Source organism: Carcharodon carcharias, chromosome 16, assembly GCF_017639515.1.
Source record: "Carcharodon carcharias isolate sCarCar2 chromosome 16, sCarCar2.pri, whole genome shotgun sequence".
Taxonomy (NCBI): Eukaryota; Metazoa; Chordata; class Chondrichthyes; order Lamniformes; family Lamnidae; genus Carcharodon; species Carcharodon carcharias.
In genome coordinates this window covers 15,405,997-15,427,018 of record NC_054482.1, presented here as the reverse complement: position 1 = coordinate 15,427,018, position 21,022 = coordinate 15,405,997, and the positions used below count along the sequence as shown (strand labels likewise).

Sequence of the window (21,022 nt, the reverse complement as noted above, 5' to 3'; positions counted from 1 at the left end):
AATTGTATTGAACTTGATAATGCACTGTTTGAAGATACGTTCTTTAAAATACCCTCCATTATTAACGTAACAGTAGAAGATCCAGACTCCATTTCTTGTCAGTGGTTCTGTCTGAGCAGGGGTAGCAAAGACTTTCAAAATGTTATTGACATTTTTCGAGAATAAGGCCATGAATAAAATGAACTTAAAATGACCTTTGCAACTGCCGTAGTTAGAAAAATCAACCTTTCATCTTTTGCATGTGTATGTATAAAAATTCTTTTTAATTGGCATATTTGTATGCTTTCTAAATTCTAAGTGGCGTTGTGCATTTCAGATTAATAAGTTATGTATTTTCTCCCAGCATCGATTTCAAGCACAGAATCCTTTATCGGGAGCACAACACTTTGTGGCAAAGGATCCCCAAGAAGAGGATGATGTGAAATTTTGCACTCATACAATGGTGCTTCCCACGAGAGGCCAGCTAGAAGGTCGGATGATAGTAACGGCTTATGAATGTGGACTGGACAATGTATCTGAAGATGCAGTGACAGCAGTGGTGCATGCAGTGGAGGTACTGTAATGAAATTGGCTTTTTGTTTGGTTACAAATAAAATTAGGTTTACATCATTTGTTGATAATATCATTACAATGGTTTTTAATGATGATTAATTCAAATATTTATATTTATTTATATATTTTCTCTTCTACCCCAAACTTTAATATCCCTCTGTTGTGGGTCTCACTGCATCCACATCATCTTCTATGACGCTGAGGTATTTGACTTCAAAATGAATTTCCCGACCACAGATCTGCACAATCAGAAAACTACCTACTTCTGCTCCGTAATTTCGCCCGGCTATGCCCCTGGCTCAGCTCGTCTGCTGGTGAAATACTCATCCATGTTACCTTTAGACTTGACTATTGCAACACGTTCCTGACCTTCCATAAACTTAACCTCTGCTGTCTATGTGTTAACTTGCACCAAGTCCCTTCAGCCAAGACCTCTGACCTATATTGGCTCCTGGTTGAGCCTTGATTTTAAAATTTTCACCCTTTAGTTTTCAAATCCTGTGTGGCTTCACTCCTCCATCTCTGTAACTTCCTTCAGCTCTATAACCCTCTGCAATATCTGCATTCTTCCAATTCTAGCCTCTGCACAACATGATTTTAATTGGTGCACCATTAGAGGTTTTGTCTTCAGCTCCCAAGGCACTAACCTCTGGAATTCCATTTTTCAACCTCTCCGCCTCCCTATCCTTCTTTTCTTTTAAGACATTCCTCAAGACCTGTGTCTTTGACCAAGCTTCTGGTCATCAGGCCAAATATCTCATGTGGTCAGTGTTAAATTTTGTTTGATAATGCTCCTGTGAAGTAGTTGTGATGCTTTGCTATGTTAAAGGTGCTATTGAATGCGAGTTGTTGTCCATCTGAGACAACCCAGGTGAGAATGGGAACCGACCTGTGGGGAGGTTATGGGGTGATCCTATATTGTCCATTGTGTGGAAGGGTAAATTACACCTCCAATATGCTATTGCACTATTAGTAATATTTCTAATACATAGATTTTGTTATAATCTGGTCTGTTTATCTTCGATTAGTTTACTCTAGTCACTGTTGTTTTTCCTCTTGCTCTGTTGTTTGAAGGAATGTGAAGACTGTGGCTTAGATTTGTGGATTTGTTTGACTTTACTGGAGTTAATGCTGGTATTTAAATAATGCAGCTTATATGTCCATTAGTTGCATCAATTGCTCATTAGCATATTCATTTTAAATACACTTTTTAAAAAAAAGACTGATTTATGTAATGTCTTTCATGATCTTGAGACATTCCAAAACAATTTTCAGGCAATGAAGTTTATTTGTAACTTATCCACTGTTGTAATGCAGTAAACCCAGCAGCCAATTTGTGTAAAGAATGAGAAGGTGAATCATGACCTGTCATCTTCTTTTGTGATGTTCTTTGAGTGATAAACGTTGACCAGCATGCTGGGGAGAACTACCTTGCTCTTGACTGAAATAGTACCATGGGATCTCTTGCGTCCACTTGAGAAGACAGGCAGGGTCTTAGTTTAATGTCTCATCTGAAAAGTAGTGCTTCAGATAGAGCAGCACGCCCTCAGTACTGCACTGAGGTGTTAATCTGGATTTCAAAATCAAGGCTCTGGAGTTTGAATCCACGATCTTGTGACTCAGGCACTTACGCTTGAGCCACATGCAGTACACTTTATTAGACACTAGCTTAGGGTTCAATAAAGTGTATTACACTGTGTGGTTAAAATGCAAGTGCCAGTGAGCAACTGACATCACATCATTTGTACATTCACCAATGAGTCACATAATATGGTGTTAGTTGTTCGTGCTCCAATAAACCAACTTTATTGATGGCAGAGTTTCGTGCTGATTTTGCATGATTTCTTAGTGTAACAAGACAAGGCATGCCGAAAAAGAGGAGCTAAACACAAATGATCAAAGACAAGTATCTTGTGTGATTTGTTCAAATACATAATTAATTGATAGCTGCTTTTAAATGTAGTAATTATTTCAATTTGCTGTTTTGAAGCTGTATTTATCACCTGATTTTTTTCAGATCAGTGAGTCTATGGAATTGTTGGAGAGTTAGGTCAGAAAGCTTCCTTGAACCGAGAAGATAAAAAGAACAGTTTTGTAAAGAAATTACTGGCATCGTAGCATAGCACAGCAGATGCAAACTATTTGTTACTTTGCACTCTACAAGGAGCTAGCTAAGTTTGATACTGTAAAAAGCTAATATCTGTTACAAAAAAAATCTGTTTGTTTGATAGATAAAACCTACAAAATCTTTGTAAACACAAGAATAATCCAATGTAGATGAAGAGTAGAATCCATAGCTGAATTTCTAAAGGATTATCCGTTCTCTAAGCATACTACGAATATAGGCAAGTGAGAAACATACTCAGGAACATTGTTGACTTAAATCTGGGAGTAGACTAAAACAGAAGCCGAAAATAATTTGAAGAAAAGAGGTGAAAGAACCCCAAAACTAAAACAACTCTTATGTCCGTGAAGGAACTGGATAGGTTAAACACAGTTCCACCTTAAAGTAATTCTCACATTATGACCATGTGCTTCTTCAATAGAATCATCTAAAGGACATTCTGACAGCTGTGATATCCAGGAGGAGATCATACCGTTTACGTGATGGCCATTTTAAGTATGCTTTTGGGAGTAGCATTAACCCCCAGCCATATTTAAAAAACAGCATTATTGCCTACAACAACATTATTGACTGGTAAGTGCAATCTCAGACAATGTTTGTAGACTTTCATTCTTTTAAGAAAATAGGATAAATAAGGAAGAGCAAGGGGGTTTGAGCATAAAGTTAAAAGGGGAATCCAGAAAACCTGAAAGTGACATGAAGTATAACAAATAGGAAGACTTTATAATTTCCGTTAATCTCTGCAATTATTTGAACTTGTCATGGCCAAAATTTTTAGGTCAGAGTGCGGGGATGATCGGCGGGCTCGGGAGTGGCCGGGGAACGGAACACCGCCTGCAATTGGCCCCTGACTGCAATTTCACACTGGCTGGCAAATTAACAACCAGCCAGTGCGAAATGTGCACTGAAATGCTCCACGCAGCCGGGGTGGGGGGCGGGGGGAGGGCAAGCGCTGACGTAAGCACGGAGGATCGGGGAATGAAAGCTCCCTGAAGGCAGAGAGCTCCCTTGGAGCCGAAGTATTTAAAATCAATAAATAAAGATTTTAAAATCAGGAAAAAAAATGTCCACGCATCAGAATCAGTCACCTGAACGTATACATACATGATGAAAATTCTGTCCGTACAATTTTTTTAATTTAATAACGGAAACCTCATTCCGCCCTTGGTTGAGATTTCATTAAAAACGCAAAGTCCACCTGGTAGATTCGCCCGTCCGCCAACCATAAGGTTGGACAGACCCACAAAAAAATCAGGGACAATTGGAACTTTAACAGGCTTAATTGCCCTCTTAATTGTTGGCAGGCATGCTTCCGACTTTCGTATGCGCCCGCCGACTGAAATATATGGGATGACAAGACCGTGCCCAACGTCCTCATGCACTATTTTATGCTTGAGCGGGTCGGGCGCGCACCCGCACACTGAAGTAAAAATTCTGCCACGTGTTTCTTAAAAATGTGAGCATAATTCGTTCCTCAGCTCAGCAGCATAGTAGTATTGCAGTAATCTACTGCTGATCCTCCAGATTCTAAGTTTCATTCTTCTGGGTTATACAGAAGGATCTGCATTTATACACCTTTTTTCATAACCTTGGGATGTTCCAAAGCTGATGCTTTGGCTTTACATCCAATGAAGTACTTTGAAATGTAGTCACTGTTGTCGTTTAGGAGATGCTGCAGCCAACTTGTGCACAGCAAGGTCCTACAAAACGCACTGAGATAAACTACTAAATTCACTATTTTAGTGACATTGAGGAATAATTATTGGCCAGAATCCCAGAGGGTTTCCGCTGCTCTTCTTTGAAAAGTGCATTGGATCTTTTCTGAGAGGGCAGATGGGGACTTGGTTAGCATCTCATCCAAAAGAGAAAAAAAATGATCAGAATCGGGCTGAATTATATACCTTATTTTAAAGTCAAAAAGTGGGAATAGAGTTTGTTAAAATTAAATGATAACTCCTGGACAGGGTACAGTAAAGTACCTGTTTGAAATCACCTCAACCAGTTTTAATGTTGCAGATATAGGAGCACTTTGCATCAGGACTTGCGCTTTAGCATTGTTTTGCGCTGGGGCCTACATGGACTTGTGCGACCCAGGCAGTGCCATTTTGGAGGCAGAGCAGGGAGAGGCCTCTCCTCGTACTCAAATCAACAGTGACTTTTTCTTAAAACAGTTTTGTGTGAAGAACACCTATACCAGCGTATAGAGCATAGAAGTAGATTTGCAAGTTGCTACCTGAATGTAAAACTGATGTTGTGGAAATGAAAGTTGGACATGCCGATCTGCAGCACCAGGTTTATAATTGGGCAGCAAGTTGAATATTTATCCCACAAAAATCCTATTTAGACTGTAGGACTGGAACTTGATAGTTTACATTGGTATGTCTTACAAGCAAGCCAGAAGCCAGCTAGAATTCAGTCTCCTTGCTTCCAGAGCAAACTCATCTTATCTTTTGCTTGAGCTAAAGCTTCAAGTTTTTCCAGTACCGTTTCACAGTGAAGACAGTTCTCCTGGGTTTTATGGCATGTTTTTCGCAGTGCCTCAGTTTCGTTTTATTTTCCTGAATAACTTTGTAAATCTGGTCAAAGTATCGAATTAAATGGTAGAAATCAACTGTATTTGAAAATTACCAAAAAAACTAATTGAGGAGGCTAATTCTCCCTTCTGTAAGATCCAAATTGTTTGCAAGAAGAAATTCTGTTATCACAGTGGAAAATGGCATATTAATTCTACAGGAGTAAGTTTGCAAGATCAAATTCATGAGCATCCTAAGGATTACTAGTCTGGTAACATTACCACTCTTGCTACCACCCCCCTGGTATTATTGTCATATCATGCCAAAATGCTTTCTGAAACAGGGCTGATGGCTACAGTGGGGTGTACCTCAGCTGTTTCTGCGCAGATTTGATTCAATATGCAGCACTTAGAGAATTAGAGGCTGCAGTGCACATTTAGATTCTGTAATCATTATACATTCCGCTATACTTGATACATTTCTTCAGCAGTGGCAATCTGGCCTGAGAGCCAAAGTAGGTCAGTAATGGGAAGTGAGCTAGGTCAGGTCTTGCAGAAGTGCTCAGGCTTTGTCTTTTGATGGTTCTCTGCAAAGCAGCTTACAATCAGTTTTCCATTTTGACAGCTGGATTTACCCCTTGTTGACTCATTTAGCTGCTCAACAAATACAAAGGTAGAAAAATAACAGTTGCGTTCTCATTTGTTAGTCTATTTCGCTCTTTCGCAATTTATTTTTGACTGACTCAATTACTTCACGGCTCTCCTCGCCTACCTACCGTCCTCCACTTGCCATAAAATTCAGCTCATCCTAAACTCTGCTATCTCCGTTCTACCCCTCATCAGATCCGACTCATCCATTGAGTTGCTGAGCTGAAGCAAAAACAGAAAATGCTGGAAAACTCAGCAGGTCTAGCAGCATCTGTGGAGTGAGAAACAGAGTTAACATTTCAAGTCTGTATGACTCTCTTCAGAGCTGCATTGGCTCCCAGTCTCCCAATGTTTCAAATTTATAATTCCCCTCTTTAGCTGCGGAAGGATTTGAACATAACCTCCTGCAGCACTACAACACCCAACTCTGTATTCCTCTCACCAGTCTCATGCATTCCTCTCCTTCCCTTTGCTCTATATTGGTGGTTGTATTTTCAGCCCCCTAGACTGTATGTTCTGGAATACTCCTTTGCTTCCTCCTCTCCTGGTCCTTTAAGACCCTACTGTAAATTCACCTCCTTGACCAAGCTTTTGGTCATTCCTCCTCTTTGGTTTGATGTCCATTTCTTTTCTTTATGCCTTATGGGGCATGTTTCTACATTCAAGTTCTATGTAAACGCAAGTTACGCATTTTGTTGCTATTGATTGCTGGCTGCTTCAAATGACCTAGAGCATTATTGAGTTTGACCATATGAGGGAGCTGAAGTGACAGCTCAAATGATGAAGTAGCTAAGTGACTTCCAGGTTTATGATTGTATTTAATTATAAAGATGCAATTTCAACTGTTGAACCATTCCCAGCTAATCTCTGGTGAAAAATTGATTCAGTTATTTGATTTATCCTGTGCCATGTTCCTAGTAATCGAACGTTATGCTGTGTGATTTTTCCCTATAAACATTTTTGTCTGAACTACTGAGGCCGGGCCTCCTGTGCTCTAACTTTATACGATGCAAACTAATTTGGAATAATTTGCACTTGAACATTCTGCCAAAAAAAAGAAACTCAAAGAAACATTCTTTTATATGGCACAGTGCATGTTTTAAGTTCAATGTCAAGTATCATTATTTCAGTTCTTAATGTTTAGTAGTTTAACAACTCATCTTGTATCCTCTTAGTAATGGAAATATTTTTGTGCCAAGGAATATGGTTTTAATTTTTTGTCTCCTTTGACATAGTCCTCCTACAGGGATGCCATTAACTGTTGGACCGAATCCAGGTTCCCACCTCTCACCAGATGATGTAGAGCAACAGGCAGCTCTTCTCCTAGCCTGTTCTGGTGAAGATATGTTAGCTTCCTTACCACCTGTCAACATGTATGATCTTCTTGGAGCCCTCCAGGTAAATTATACTTAATAATCCTCTCTCTAGTCTTATGTATGTGGTTTTTTTCCCTCCCATAAAAAAATAAATAGCTAGCCATGAGAAACTATACGGAGTGCACAAGTGCGTACACTGTTTTCTGATGCCTTGTATTTGGGCTACATCTGTTTGTTACCTGAGCTCTTACACTCGTACAATTGAATCTAAACCCATTCATCCTCCAACATTTGGATATTCAGCCACTGTTTAAAAATTTTGCCATTTCCAAAAGGACTGGCCCATAATCTCTGTTTCATAGTTTTCCACAAAATGTTTATTCCATGAACAACTTGAAGGTGCCACTGCAACATTTCATTTTCTTGATTTTGCAGGCACATATTGGGTCACGGTCATAAATTGGGAATAGTGGATGGTAGCACAGTAAGCATTAGCATTTAAGTATATGAGGAAATGTTCATTGGCACAGAAAGAACCGCTTTTCCAGTCTACAATCAAGCAGACAATCTGGTAGCTAGCCATCCATCACCCAGTTCTGAAGAAGAGTGATATTTAACTCAACATTAATTCTGTTTCTCTCTCCAGAGATGCTGCCAGACTTATTTGCAGCAGTTTGTGTTTTTATTTCAAATTTTCAGCATTTGTAGTATTTTGGCTTTTATCCATCTGTCTGTGCTGCTAAAATTTAGGAACTACAACATTTTAAAATCATTTTTGTGAAATAGAGGGATCTCTTTACAGCCTTTTCTGTTGTACATCTAATTATTATGTGGGGTAAATGTTTTATTTAAAACTTCATGGTAAATGTGTCCTTATGAGCAAGTACATTATTCTGCCTATAGCACCAGTTATTTCTCTAGGTCATTCTATGATAAGAGGTTTACAATGTCTGGATGCACCAATGTCTGGATGATGTAGCCAGCTCCAGGTTGTCCTCTAATTGACCTTTGGATTAATTATCCCTCATTTACAATTTCTTTTTTGATCTGTTGAAGTAAATGGGTTTATAATCTTTCAGAGTTTACTAAATACTTTTATGCTAATATAGATCTAACTCCCAAAACAAAAGGACCCCTCTGGACTGCCATTCCTGCAAGTTTTGCAGACATCACGTCTTCAGCTGTTTAGCTAAGTAATCTCACCTGCTGTTTTATAGCTTCTGACTTAATTAAACAAACATGGTTCACCTTTTGAGCTGCCAGTTCTTTAGGTTTTCTGGCAATCTCAAAATCCCAGCTTTTTATTTATCTTACCTTTCTGGCTGTTAACTTCTTAAGGCAACATGGTTCCAAGCTTTTAAGTGTAATAGATTACAATCTTGCTTTAATTGCATTTATCCCATTTTCTACAGGTAAAGTTTGATTCCTAAAACTAAAAAAATACTAAAACACATAAATTCCTGAACTAGATATTCGCAATAGTGTTTGAAGTGCCACTAGGCTGCTTCACACACTGAAGTAGGCACCTGCCATAACTCGCTGTCAGTCTCCTTTCCCTTTGCACTATTGCGATCTTTGTGCCTGCTTTTGATAAATATTTGCTTTAGTGTGTCTCATCTACATTGAACAAAATGTCGGGTCGGATCGTGATGAGTGCCTCCATTGCTGTTTTGTTGCTAATGAGGACTTCTGAACTGCAGCTATCAATGAAATCCCTGCCCTCCTTTCTCTACTGCCAGTGATTTCCCATAATTAATGGTTTAATCCTTAGGTCCTCATTTAGAAAAAAGAAGATCCTTTCGCTATGCCTTACCAACAGTTCTGCTTCTAATCCACTCCATATGCAAACTCTACTCCTGTTGATCAGACCTTGAATTCCCACAAGAGCTATCCTGTTTGCGATTCTGCACTGAACACTAAAACATACTAAACATGCACCTGCTGACCCCATACAGAGCAGTTAAGAATCTACACCAGACGCTTCCTCAAAATTAGGGAAGGCAGACTGAACTGGACACATTAGTACACTCCATTCTGCCGTGCAGCATTGACAATTGGCTCAAGCTCCTTCCTTCCCATCCCCTGACACAATAGCAGGGCCTGCCATGGAGGCCGAGCAACATTGTACTACTTTGACACCTCCCAACTGAGCAGCGAATGTAAACAAAGCAGTCTGCTTGATTGGCACCCCATCCACCTTACTCCCTCCACCAACACCGTGACAGCAGTGTATACCATCTACAAGATGCAACTTGCCAAGGCTTTTTCAACTGCACCTTCCAAACAAGGACACCAGATGCATGGGAACACATCTGCAAGTTCCCCTTCAAGCTACATACCATCCTGACTTGCAGCTACATCGCAGTCCCTTCACTAACACTGGATCAAAATCCTGGAACTCCCTAACAGCACTGTGGGTGTACCTATTCCATATGGCCTGCGGTGGCTCACCACTACTGAGGGCAAATAATGATGGGTGGTAAATACTGACCTAGCCAGTGACACCCACAGCTTGTGAAAGAATAAAAAAGGAGATGGGAAGAAAGGCGGGATGAAAAAACATTATGAATGCAGGCAGAATTGAGGCCAGGCAGGTTCCAGAGCAGGAGAGAGAGAGGTTAATAGCAGTGAAAGATAAAAGCAGAAAACAGAGTTTGGAGACAGGAGATGATTGATATATGACCAATTAGATGTGTTATTTTTGTATCATGTCAGGAAGTGCAAAGCAAGTGCTTTTCTGAATATTGAAGCAGCCATGAAGATTTGAAATTGGGTATTAATAATATTTAGCGTAGTTGAAAAGAAAACAGATGTCTGGCATAAAGCAGGAAACACAACTTATTATGTAGAATTTTACAACACAGGAACAGGTCATTCGGCCTCCAGTGTTTATCCTCCATACGAGCTGCTCCCCTCTTTCTCCTCCCCACCCCCTTTCAACTCATCAAATCAACAGAGATATGGAGTCTGAAGTTAGAGGAGATAACCTCTTGTTCACCTATTGATAGATGAAGAAGAACTAAAGATGGACCCGTCAAACATACGAGATGGGAACTTATCGGTTTAACAACTGGGTCTGAAGGCACGCCATAAAACTGTGTTTTGTTTAACTCTATCAAAGGCATGGAAGGAATCAAAGTCAGAGAAATTAAGCAGTGAATTTAAACAGTAGGTAAGCAGCGCAATTACTGTATACAATGGAACATCATCAGCAAGATGGGTGGCCATAAACAGATGATTAATGTCGGAGACATTTGACTAGCTGGAGGCTGAAATATGGAGCGTAACAATTCCTCCCGTGTCCTTTCCAGATTCCTTTCTACCTATTCAAGATGTCCCATGTGCTGAATTCATTTTATTAAGATTTATTAATCTCATTAAATATCAAAAAACTCTTTTTCCTCTGATTTCTAGCAGTTAAATGATTTGCCATCGTTTCACTGCAAAATATTAAAACTATATTTGGAGAGATTGAGGAAACAAAATCCACAATGTAGCAGATATGTTAAATGTTAAAGTCATAAAGTTCTCCAATTGAAATAATAATTTAGCTCTACAGGAAAATGGATCCTTAATGTGGATCCTCAGTTAATAGTTAATTCTCAATTAAGGATTGTATTAAAAGAAAAGTCTTATGCCAAAAATGGTAGTAATGAGGATTGGAAGAGCTTCAGATATCTGCAAAAGATGAACAAAATATTGAGAGAGGGAGAAAATAGAATGAGAGTAATATAAAAATCAGTTGTAAGTAGGTAAAAAGGAACAGTAGCAAAAGTAAACATTGGTCCCCTAGTGATGAAACAGGAGAAGTTGGAATGGGGAATAAAGAAATGGCAGAGACATTAAATGAATATTTTGTGCCCATTTTGCAGTAGAAAATATAAACAGCATACCAGAAATAGTGGGAAACTTACAGTGTAATGAGAGCGAATTTTAGCAGAAAGTACCAGAGAAATTAGCGAGGCTGAAAGCCAAAAGGATCCCTTTGGCTAGAGGGCCTGCATCCTCTGGTTATGATCTTCCAAAGTTCCATGTATTTCAATGTTCTCAGTAAATTGGAAGGGAATAAATGTAACATTGCTATTCAAGAAATGAGCAAGAGAGCGAGAAAACAGGGAACTATAGGTCGGTTAGCCTGACATCAATTGCAGGGAAAATACTAGAATCCATTATTATGGTAGTGGTAAGAGGACATTTAAAAAAAAATAGGCAGAGTCACTAGTGGTTTTATGGAAGTGAAATTGTGTTTTATGGATCTTAGTTTATTTTTCAAAAGTGTAATTCGCAGAAACCAGAGGACGTAGTATTTGGATTTTCAAAAGGCATTTGATAACAGTGACCTCTTGACTTGGGGCTAGAGTGCTAATTGAGCCAAGATTTTCAAAGAAGAGAAAGGAAATTCCCTCATTGTCATGGCATACTTATGACCTCAATCAGCATCATTAAAATAGATAGCTGAGTTTTCTTAATGTTGTTGTAAACTTTTCCCCTTGATGGAGGGATCAATAACCAGGGGCCATAGATTTAAGGTAAGGGGCAGGAGGTTTAGAGGGGATGTGAGGAAGAATTTTTTCACCCAGAGGGTGGTGGGAATCTGGAACTCACTGCCTGAAAGGGTGGTAGAGGCAGAAACCCTCATAACATTTAAGTAGTATTTGAATGTGCACTTGTGATGCCATGGCATACAAGGATATGGGCCTAGTGCTGGAAAATGGGATTAGAATAGTTAGCTACTTGTTTGACTGGCATAGACTCGATGGGCCGAAGGACCTTTTTCTATGCTGTAGATCTCTATGACTGTAGGTGCCATGAAATAGTTGTTGCACAAGGTGAGGGTTCATGGAGTTGGGTGTAATATATTAACATGGATAGAGGATTAGTCAAGGGACTGAAAATGGTAGGAATGAGCTAGTCATTTTCTTGTGGTTGGGCTGTTACTGGTGAGGTTCTACAAGGATCATTGCTGAGGCCTGAGCTATTTACAATTTATGTTGATGACTTAGATAAGGGGGCCCAAGTGTATTATACTCCAGTTTGTTGATACAAAGCTAAGTGGGAAAGTAAGCAGTGAGTCCACAAAGGGATATAAATAGGTTAAATGAGTAGGCAAGAAGACAGAAGATGGAGTATAATGTGGGGAAATGTGAGGTTATTCACTTTGGTAGGAAGAAGAAGAAAGCTGAAGGGTGAAAAACCATTAAATGCTGGTGTTCAGAGGAATTTGGATGTCCTTGTAGGATAAGTTAACTAGGGGGCCACTGTTTAATATTAGGGGTCACCCTTTTAGGACAGAGACAAGAAGAAATTTTTTCTGAGGGTTGTGCGACTTTGGATTCTGCCTCAGATGGCAGTGGAGGTGGGTTCATTGAATATTTTTAAGGCGGATGTAGATAGATTCTTATTAGGCAAGGGAATCAAAGGTTATTGGGGGTAGATGGGAATGTGGAATTCGAAACACAAACAGATCAGCCATGATCTTATTGAATGGTGGAGCTGGCTTGAAGGCTGAATGGCCTACTCTGTTTTGAATGTTTGTAGAATGGTCCTATACTCTTGAGAGGTAATCTCGATGAAACAGAACAAGATCCTGAGAGGTCTTGACAGAATAGGTATACCCCCTGGCTGGGGAGTCTAGAACAAGGGGGGAGAGTGTTCTCAAGATAAGTTAACCATTACAGACTAAGATGATGAGAAATTTCTTCACCCAGAAGACTGTGGACGTTCAGTTATTGAGTTTATACAAGGTTGAGATTGATAGCTTATTTTGACTTTAAAGAAATTGAGGGGTTTGGGAATTAGTCAGGAATATACATATGCACATACGAATTAGGAGTAGGAGTAAGCCATTTGGCCCTTCGAGTCTGCTCCACCATTCAATAAAATTATGGCTGACCTGACTGTAACCTCCTGCCTATTCCCGATAATCTTTCACCCCCTTGTTTTATCAAGAATCTATCTACCTCTGCCTTGAAAACATTCAAAGACTTTACTTGCATTGCCTCTTGAGAGAAAATTCTTCTCATCTGTCTTAAATATGTGACCCCTTATTTTAAAATATTGACCCCTAGTTCTAAGAAAGTGGAGATGAGATCGAGGTTCAGTCACGATCTTGGTGTGGGCTCAATGGCTTGATCCTCTTATTTGTTTTAGTGGGGCAAAAAAACAGACTGACAGGCCAGGCCAGCTTTGGAGCTGTTCCTGTTCCCTTTTGAAGCTCTGCAGTCTAATGGTTAACTAAATATCTTCTGATTAATAATAATTCTTTTGGCACGATAACCTGCAGGATGTTGTCAATCTAAGTTAAATTTTCTTCAGTGGGAAAACAGATGAAATGTCTGACTTTCTTCCTCTCTGTCAGATGTCCAGAGTACTACGTTGAGGACATTTTTGATTACACCATCCAATCAGTGTTTTTAACTTCCTGTCTTCACAACCGCAGGGAAAGGCCTGCTAATTGGGACCAGAGGCATTCTAACCTAATGTGTGTGAGATATTTACTGATTGCCTTGAGAGGCTAACAAATTGCTTGTTTTTATCATTTGAGTTCAGGCAGAATCTCTGTTTAACACCTCAGCTGATAAGACGAACCTCTGATAGTGTAGCACTCCCTCAGTATCTCTAAATGCCTGGTTTTGGTGTGGCACTGGTCTGAGGAAATTAATTAATTACTAATCCCGCTCAAAGAGAGGACTATTGAATAATATATATCTTATTTAAAGTTGTTTGTGTGGAGAAATAATTTTCAGCAGCAGAATTTGACTGTGTTAATGGAGAAGACCTGATTCTTTCTTTCATGGATTTCAGTAAAAGTAAAAATATCAATTTGTGCTCATAGGGTCAGCTTCAGCATCCCAATCAATTTAAAACTGGTCAGGGACACTACTTTCTGTTTTTTCTCTAACCACCTCAGCAGTCTTTTTTTTACCAGCAGTTAAAGCAACAGCTGGTATTTCTAATGGCAACTTCCCAGTGCTGCTTTGACCGAGCAAACAATGGAGTACTGCTTCTGCAACCTTGATATTTCCCAGCTGTGATTCCTGGCGAAAGGATCCACATGCACCAGTGATTGACTTAGGTCCATTTAGACACCAGCAACAGCTTTTTCAAATTGTCTCAGGAAATATGTATTGGAATTCACACCTCAATGACCTGCCACCATATTATCTCTCTAGGCACCTACACATCAACTTGTTCACTGACTGTAACAGTACTTATGTAGGCTAGTTACCAAGTGTCCATTCAGTTGTACGTTTTGGTTGCTGCATTGGACCTGAGCCTATCACTTGTATTTCACCTTTTCTCTTCCTCCTTCTTCCTTTCTCTTTTTCTTCCTGACATCTGACATCATTTATTTTCTTTAACTTCAGGCTCTCTACCTTCACAACCCCCTTATTCTTCAGTACTCATCATCTTTCTTACTCTGCTGTCATACTCCCAGGGTTGTGCTCTCAAATTACCTTACAACTTGCCTCTGTGCCTTTCTTGACATCCTCTGAGTACCTCATCGAGGTACTCATTGCTGCTTCCAAAGCAGCAACCTCAGTTTCCCCAATCTATTCTTTCCCAGTCCTCCCACCTTGCATACTTGCCAGCAGCTAAACTTCCCAGCCTCTTTCCTGACCCTCTCTTCAATCCCAGCACTAACAGTTAACTGTCGAGCATTGTTTAAAATTTAAACCAGGCAGCTTGATCCTGATTGGTCAAGGCAGTACTTTGAGGAATGAACCAGCAAATGGCTGTCACTTTTATTTTGTTTAGCTGAAACAGGTGCAACGTGTATACATGTTTTGTCTATCTGCAAATAACAGGACTCTGTGTATTAACATATGTAGCTTCCAGTACATGCAAACTTGCCACACTGCAAGCTCGACTGGCAATCTTAAATTGGTTGTCACCGTAATTCTTAGCACACTGAGGATTATCTAGCAAATGTTGTCCAATCGACAACATAGTAGCAGCATGAAACAGCTAGCTTCACCTCTTGCTCAAACTGTCAGTCATGATCACTAGTGCATTCTCCATGGTAATGCTTCTATCAATCAGACACCATATGCCAGCCAATCAGCACTCTCATCTCATACGGTATAAATTGTTGTTTTCCTTTTATATTGGTATTCTTGTGTAGTGTCCTGATTAGTGCAAGATGAAAAGTTTCAACATGTCTTTTTCCAGCAGTACTCTTCTTGCTCTCTCTTCTGGGTTTACTGCTCTTCTTTCCTCCCTCTGTACCACAGCATTCTGCAGTGTCTCTCCATTTAAATAATATCCAGCTTTTCTCTACTTACTGCCAAAGTGGACAACCTCATTTTCACACAGCCAAATTTTTGCCCACTCACTTAACCTATCTGTATCCCTTTGTGGACTCACAGCTTGCTTCCCTACCTATCTTTGTATCATCAGCAAATGTGACAACATTTATTTTCAGTCCCTTCAACCAAGTCATGATTGTGAATAGTTAAGGCCCCAGCACTGATCCCTGTGGCAGTCCACCTGTATCAGTTTGGTAACTTGAAAATGATCCATTTATCCTGACTTTCCTGTTAGTTAGCCAATCCTCTATCCATGCTAATATATTAACCACAACACCATGAGCTCTTGCCTAGTGCACTAACCTTTGATGTAGCACCTTATCGAATACCTTTTGAAAATCCAAATATCTATGGGCACCCTTTTATCCACCCTGCTTGTTAAGTCCTCAAGGACTCTAACTCTGAAATATGACTCCCCTTTCATACAATCTAGCAGCCAACATGGTTTTGGCATTATTTTCTGAATGTCTTGCTACTACTTCCTTAATGGATTTCAGTATTTTCCCAATGACAGATGGCCTGTAGTTTCCTGCTTTCTGTCACTCTCCTTTCTTCAACCCCAGGTGTTGCATTGACCTAAATTATGCATTCACATTTCCAGAACAGGGCTTGAAACAGTGACCTCTTGACTTGGGGCAAGAATGCTACCATTGAGCTAAGATTTTCAAAGAAGAGAAAGAAGTATGTCATGGCATACTCATGGCCTCAATCAACATCCTTAAAATAGATAGTTGAGTTTTCTTAATGTTGTTGTCAACTTTTCCCCTTGATGGAGGGATCAATAACAGGGGCCATAGATTTAAGGTAAGGGGCAGGAGGTTTAGAGGGGTTGTGAGGAAAATCTTTTTCACCCAGAGGGTGGTGGGAATCTGGAACTCACTGTCTGAAAGGTGGTAGAGGCAGAAACCCTCATAACATTTAAGTAGTATTTGAATGTGCACTTGTGATGCCATGGCATACAAGGATATGGGCCTAGTGCTGGAAAATGGGATTAGAATAGTTAGCTACTTGTTTGACCGGCGTAGATTCGATGGGCCGAAGTACCTTTTTCTGTGCTGTAGATCTCTATGACTCTATGTTTGAGATTTTTCTGTGCACACGCTGGCTGCTGTGCTTCTCCACATCATAGCAGTTGCTTTAATTTAGCACAGTGTTGTTATTGTGTTACTGAGTGGGTGGCTCACAAAATGTCTGTTGTTCACTGCAACCAATTAATATTTCTCAATAGCTGAAACTCCTGGACAAGAGACTTAGCATTAATGATTTGAAAAATAAAGACATTTCTTGGCAGAGAGGCTTTCTGTACAAAGAAATAGACAGTGGAGTTATGGCACGGACAAGGAAAACCTAATCCAAACCACGCTTAATAGACCAGTAGCAAAAAATAAACAAATTCTTATCGGGGAATTCAAGACATTAAAAGATACCCTGGCAGCTATTGCCAAGGAGCAGTGTTTTCTCTTCAAGCCTTTGCCTTGGCAGAGAATCTGGACTAATGCTCTTTTAGAATCAGTCTAGAAAAACTTTATCTATCATTTTCTTAAGACCTTGCAAACCAGAGGCTGGAATGATGCTAAGACACAGTGAAAAGCACTGGGAGTAACAGATGTCCCCTGAAGGAATAGATATGTGTGAAAGGTTTCTCCTTTGCAGCTTGTATGGTTTAGATTAGATCTTTGTCTCCGTGATAATTCCATTGTGTCTCCATTTCTTCAGACAGGAAGCCTCTCAGCCAAAAAATGTCTTCATTGTCCCAAGAGATAATTATGGCTCATTTTTGGGTGGATTTGATCTTGGAAATTGGCAGTACAGAGGTAGACTTAAACCATTTGAAGTTCATTACTACATTGCAACATTGGTTATACTTAAAAAACACTTTATTGGCTGTAAAGTGTTTTGAAACGGCAGCTGAAGAGATTGTGGCTTCAGCCTGAAATCTGAAAGACAAGATGATGACAGCTGAAGGATAAAGGAGTGAAGTGAAAAACTTTGGAGCATGCTAGAAGTGTTGAAATGAACTTTAAGTCAAGTGGGGAGGGAAAATACTGCAGATGCTGGAAATCTGAAACAAAAACAAAAAATGCTGGGAAAACTCAGCAGGCCTGACAGTATCTGTGGAGAGAAAGACAGAGTTAACGGTTTGAGTCCGTATGACTCTTCTTCAGTGCTCTGAAGAGTTATACAGACTCGAAACATTAACTGTCTTTCTCTCCACAGATGCTGTCAGACCTGCTGAGTTTTTCCAGCATTTTTTGTTTAAGTCAAGGGATATCGTAGCATATTAATTATGTTACTGGACTATTAATCCAGAGGCCTAGGTTCATGATCAGGAGCCATGAGTTCAGGAGAAACCTGGAGAATTTAAATTTAGTTTTATATTCCAGATTTATTTAATTAACTAATCAGCAATGATGTCCATGAAACTACCAGATTGTTATAAAATCCCGTCTTGTTTGCTGATGTCCTTCAGGGAAGGACTTCTGCCATTCTGGCCTTTGTGACTCCAGATCCACAGCAGTGGTTGACTCTTAACTGCCCTCTGTAGTAGCCTAGTAAAACATGCAGTTGAATTAAACTATGAAACTGAACTGATAAGAATAAAACCTTCCAATCCCCTGGCATTGACCTAGGTACTGGACATGATAAAATAACATTGGGGACTTGAGCCAAAGTTGGGAGACCTGTCACAGATGAGTCAAGTAGCAGCCTCACGATCATACTCTCAGAATCATACCTTTTTAGCCAACATCGCAGGTTCTTCCATCAGCATCATCTCTGGCTATGTTCTGCCCCACTGGCAGGACAGACCTACAACAGATGCTACGGTGATAAATACAGGTGGGAGGGAGTGGCCCTGGGAATCTTTAGCATTGACCCTGTGCCCTATGAAGTTTCATGGCATCAGGTTATACATGGGCAACAAAACTTTCTGCTGATTACCATTCAACATCCTCCCTTAGCTGATGAATCAGTACTTCATGTTGAACACCACTTGGAAGAAGCACTGATGGTAGCAAGGGCACAGAATTTCATCTGGGTAGGGGATTTTGATGTCCATCACCAAGAATGTCTCAGTAGTATTAACCGAGCTGGCCAATTTCCAAAGGACATAGCTGTAGACTGGGCATACGGCAGGTGATGAGAAAACTAACACAAGGTAAAATTCTTGTCCTCGTCAATCTGTCACAGATGTATCTATCCATGACAGGATTGGTAGGAGTGGACAGCCTAGTTCTTCTCACCGAGAACATCTTCCATTGTGTTGTGTGGCACTGCTGCCTGACTCGCCAACACCTGTTCACCATCTACAAGTCTGGAGTGTAATGGAGTACACCCTTCTTGCCCAGATGAGTGCAGTTCCAACAACACTCAAGAAACTCAACATCATGATAGGCACATCCTTAAATATTCACTATCTCCACCACTGTTGCACCATGGCTGCAGTGTGTGCCATTTATAAGATGTTCTGCAGCAACTCACCAAGCCACCTTTAATAGCACCTTCCAATCCAGGGAACTACATCCAAGAAGGATAACAGCAAGGCACAAGGGAACACCTTCACCTTCAAGTTCTGCCAAATCGCATACCATCCTGATTTAGAAATATACCACTGTATTTTCTGCTGGGCCAAAATCCTGGAACTCCTTACCTGTGGATATAGCTACACCGTTCAGGTTGCAGTAGTTCACCATCATCTTCAAGGGCAATTAGGAGTGGGCAATAAATGCTGCCATTATCCCATGAACTAATTTTTTTTCAAATCACAGATGCACAGAATTGTTACGGCGCAGAAGGAGGCCATTTGATCCATCGTGTTTGCACTGACTCTCCGAACGAGCTACTCGCCTAGTTCCATTCTCCTGCCTTCTGTAACCCTGTGCATTCTTCCTTTTCAGAAATTCATCTAATTCCCATTTGAATGCTTCAATTCAACCTGCCTCTCAAGTATTCCAAACTTTAAATCTGTTTCTTCTTGTTCTCGATCCACAGAATTACTATGGCACAGAAGGAGGCCCTTTGGCCCATCATGTCTGCACCGGCTCTCCAAATGAGCATTTTGACTTAGTGCCATTCTCCTGCCTTTTCCTTGTACCCTTACACATTGTTTCTATTCAAATAATCATCTAAAGCCCTCTTGAATGCCTCGATTGAACCTGCCTCCACCACACTTCCTGGCAGTGCATCCAGACTGGAGCCACTCGTTATGTGAAAAATATTTTTCTCACATCGCATTTACTTCTTTTGCAAATCACCTTAATTCTTTGCCCTCTTGTTCTTGATCCTTTTACGAGCAGGAACAGTTTCTCCATATCCACTCTATCCAGCCCCCTCATGATCTTGAGCACCTATCAAATCTCATCTTGGCCTTCTCCTCTTCAAGGAGAACAGTCCCAACCTCTCCAATCTATCTTCATAACTGAAGTTTATCATCCTTGGAACCATTCTTGTAAACTTCTTCTGCACTCTCTCCAATGCATCCACATCCTTCCTATTGTATGGCGCCCAGAACTGTACACAGTACTCCAGTTAGGTCTAACTGGTATCTTATATAAGCTCAGCGTAACCTCCTTGTTCTTGTACTCTATGCCCCTATTAATAAAGCCCAGGATACTGTATGCTTTATTAACTTCTCTCCACTTGTCCTGCCATCTTCAGTGATCTATGCACATATACACCCAAGTCCCACTGCTCCTCCACCCCCTTAATAATTGTATCCCTTATTTTATGTCGCCTCTGATCCTTTCATGAGTGGGAACAGTTTATCCCCATCTTTTGAGACCCCTCATGATTTTGAATACCTCGATCAAATCAGCAATCAACCTTCTTTTCTCTAAGGAACACAGTCCTAACATCTTCAATCTATCTTCATAACTGAAGTTCCTCTCCCTAGAACCATTTTCATGAATACTTTCTGCACCCTCTCTAATGCCTTCACTTTCTTCCTAAAATGTGGTGCTCAGAATTAGGTGTAATACTCTAGCTGAGGCCGACCTAGTGACTTATACAAATTCAACATAACCTCTTTGCTTTTGAACTCAATGCCCCTATAACAAAGCCTTAGGATACTGTATGTTTTATTAACTGCTCTCAACGATTTATGTACATATATACCCAGGTCCCTCTGCTTCTGCACCCCTTTAGAGTTGTATCCTTTATTTTATATTGTCTCTCTATGTTTTTCCTACCAAAATGAATCACTTCACATCGAATTTCATCTGCCACCTGCCCATCCATTCCATCAATTTGCCTCTGTCGTTTTGAAATTCTGCACTGACCTCCTCACTGTTCACAATCCTTCCAAGTTTTGTATTATCTGCAAACTTTGAAATTGTGCCGTGTACATCAAGGCCTAGGTCATTAATATATATCAAGAAAAGCAAGGGTCCCAACACTGAAAGCCATGCTTAATTAACCCGCATTTGTCTGTGTGGCTATTAATTTTGTCCTGAATTATTATTTCCACCACCAAAGTTAAACTGACTGGACTGCAGTTGCTGGGCTTCTCTTCACACCCTTTTTTGAACATGGTTGTAATGTTTGAAGATCTCTAGTCCTCCGG

The 21,022-nt window shown here is 40.2% G+C and overlaps 1 protein-coding gene across 2 annotated transcripts in view; it reads left to right on the top strand.

Annotated features, from left to right (window-relative positions):
- Positions 1-21,022, top strand: part of tada1 (transcriptional adaptor 1) — a 53,391-nt gene that overhangs the window by 18,240 nt on the left and 14,129 nt on the right. Inside the window, exons 5-8 of one of the 2 annotated variants that reach the window (XR_005945451.1) lie at positions 344-553; positions 3,099-3,250; positions 7,073-7,235; positions 10,162-10,325. Coding sequence is in view for 1 of the 2 variants with exons in the window: in XM_041207516.1 (XP_041063450.1) it covers positions 344-553; positions 3,099-3,250; positions 7,073-7,235 (525 nt within the window). In the remaining variant the exon portion in view is untranslated. The remainder of the gene's footprint in view (positions 1-343; positions 554-3,098; positions 3,251-7,072; positions 7,236-10,161; positions 10,326-21,022) is intronic. The other variant, XM_041207516.1, reaches the window with a different exon arrangement.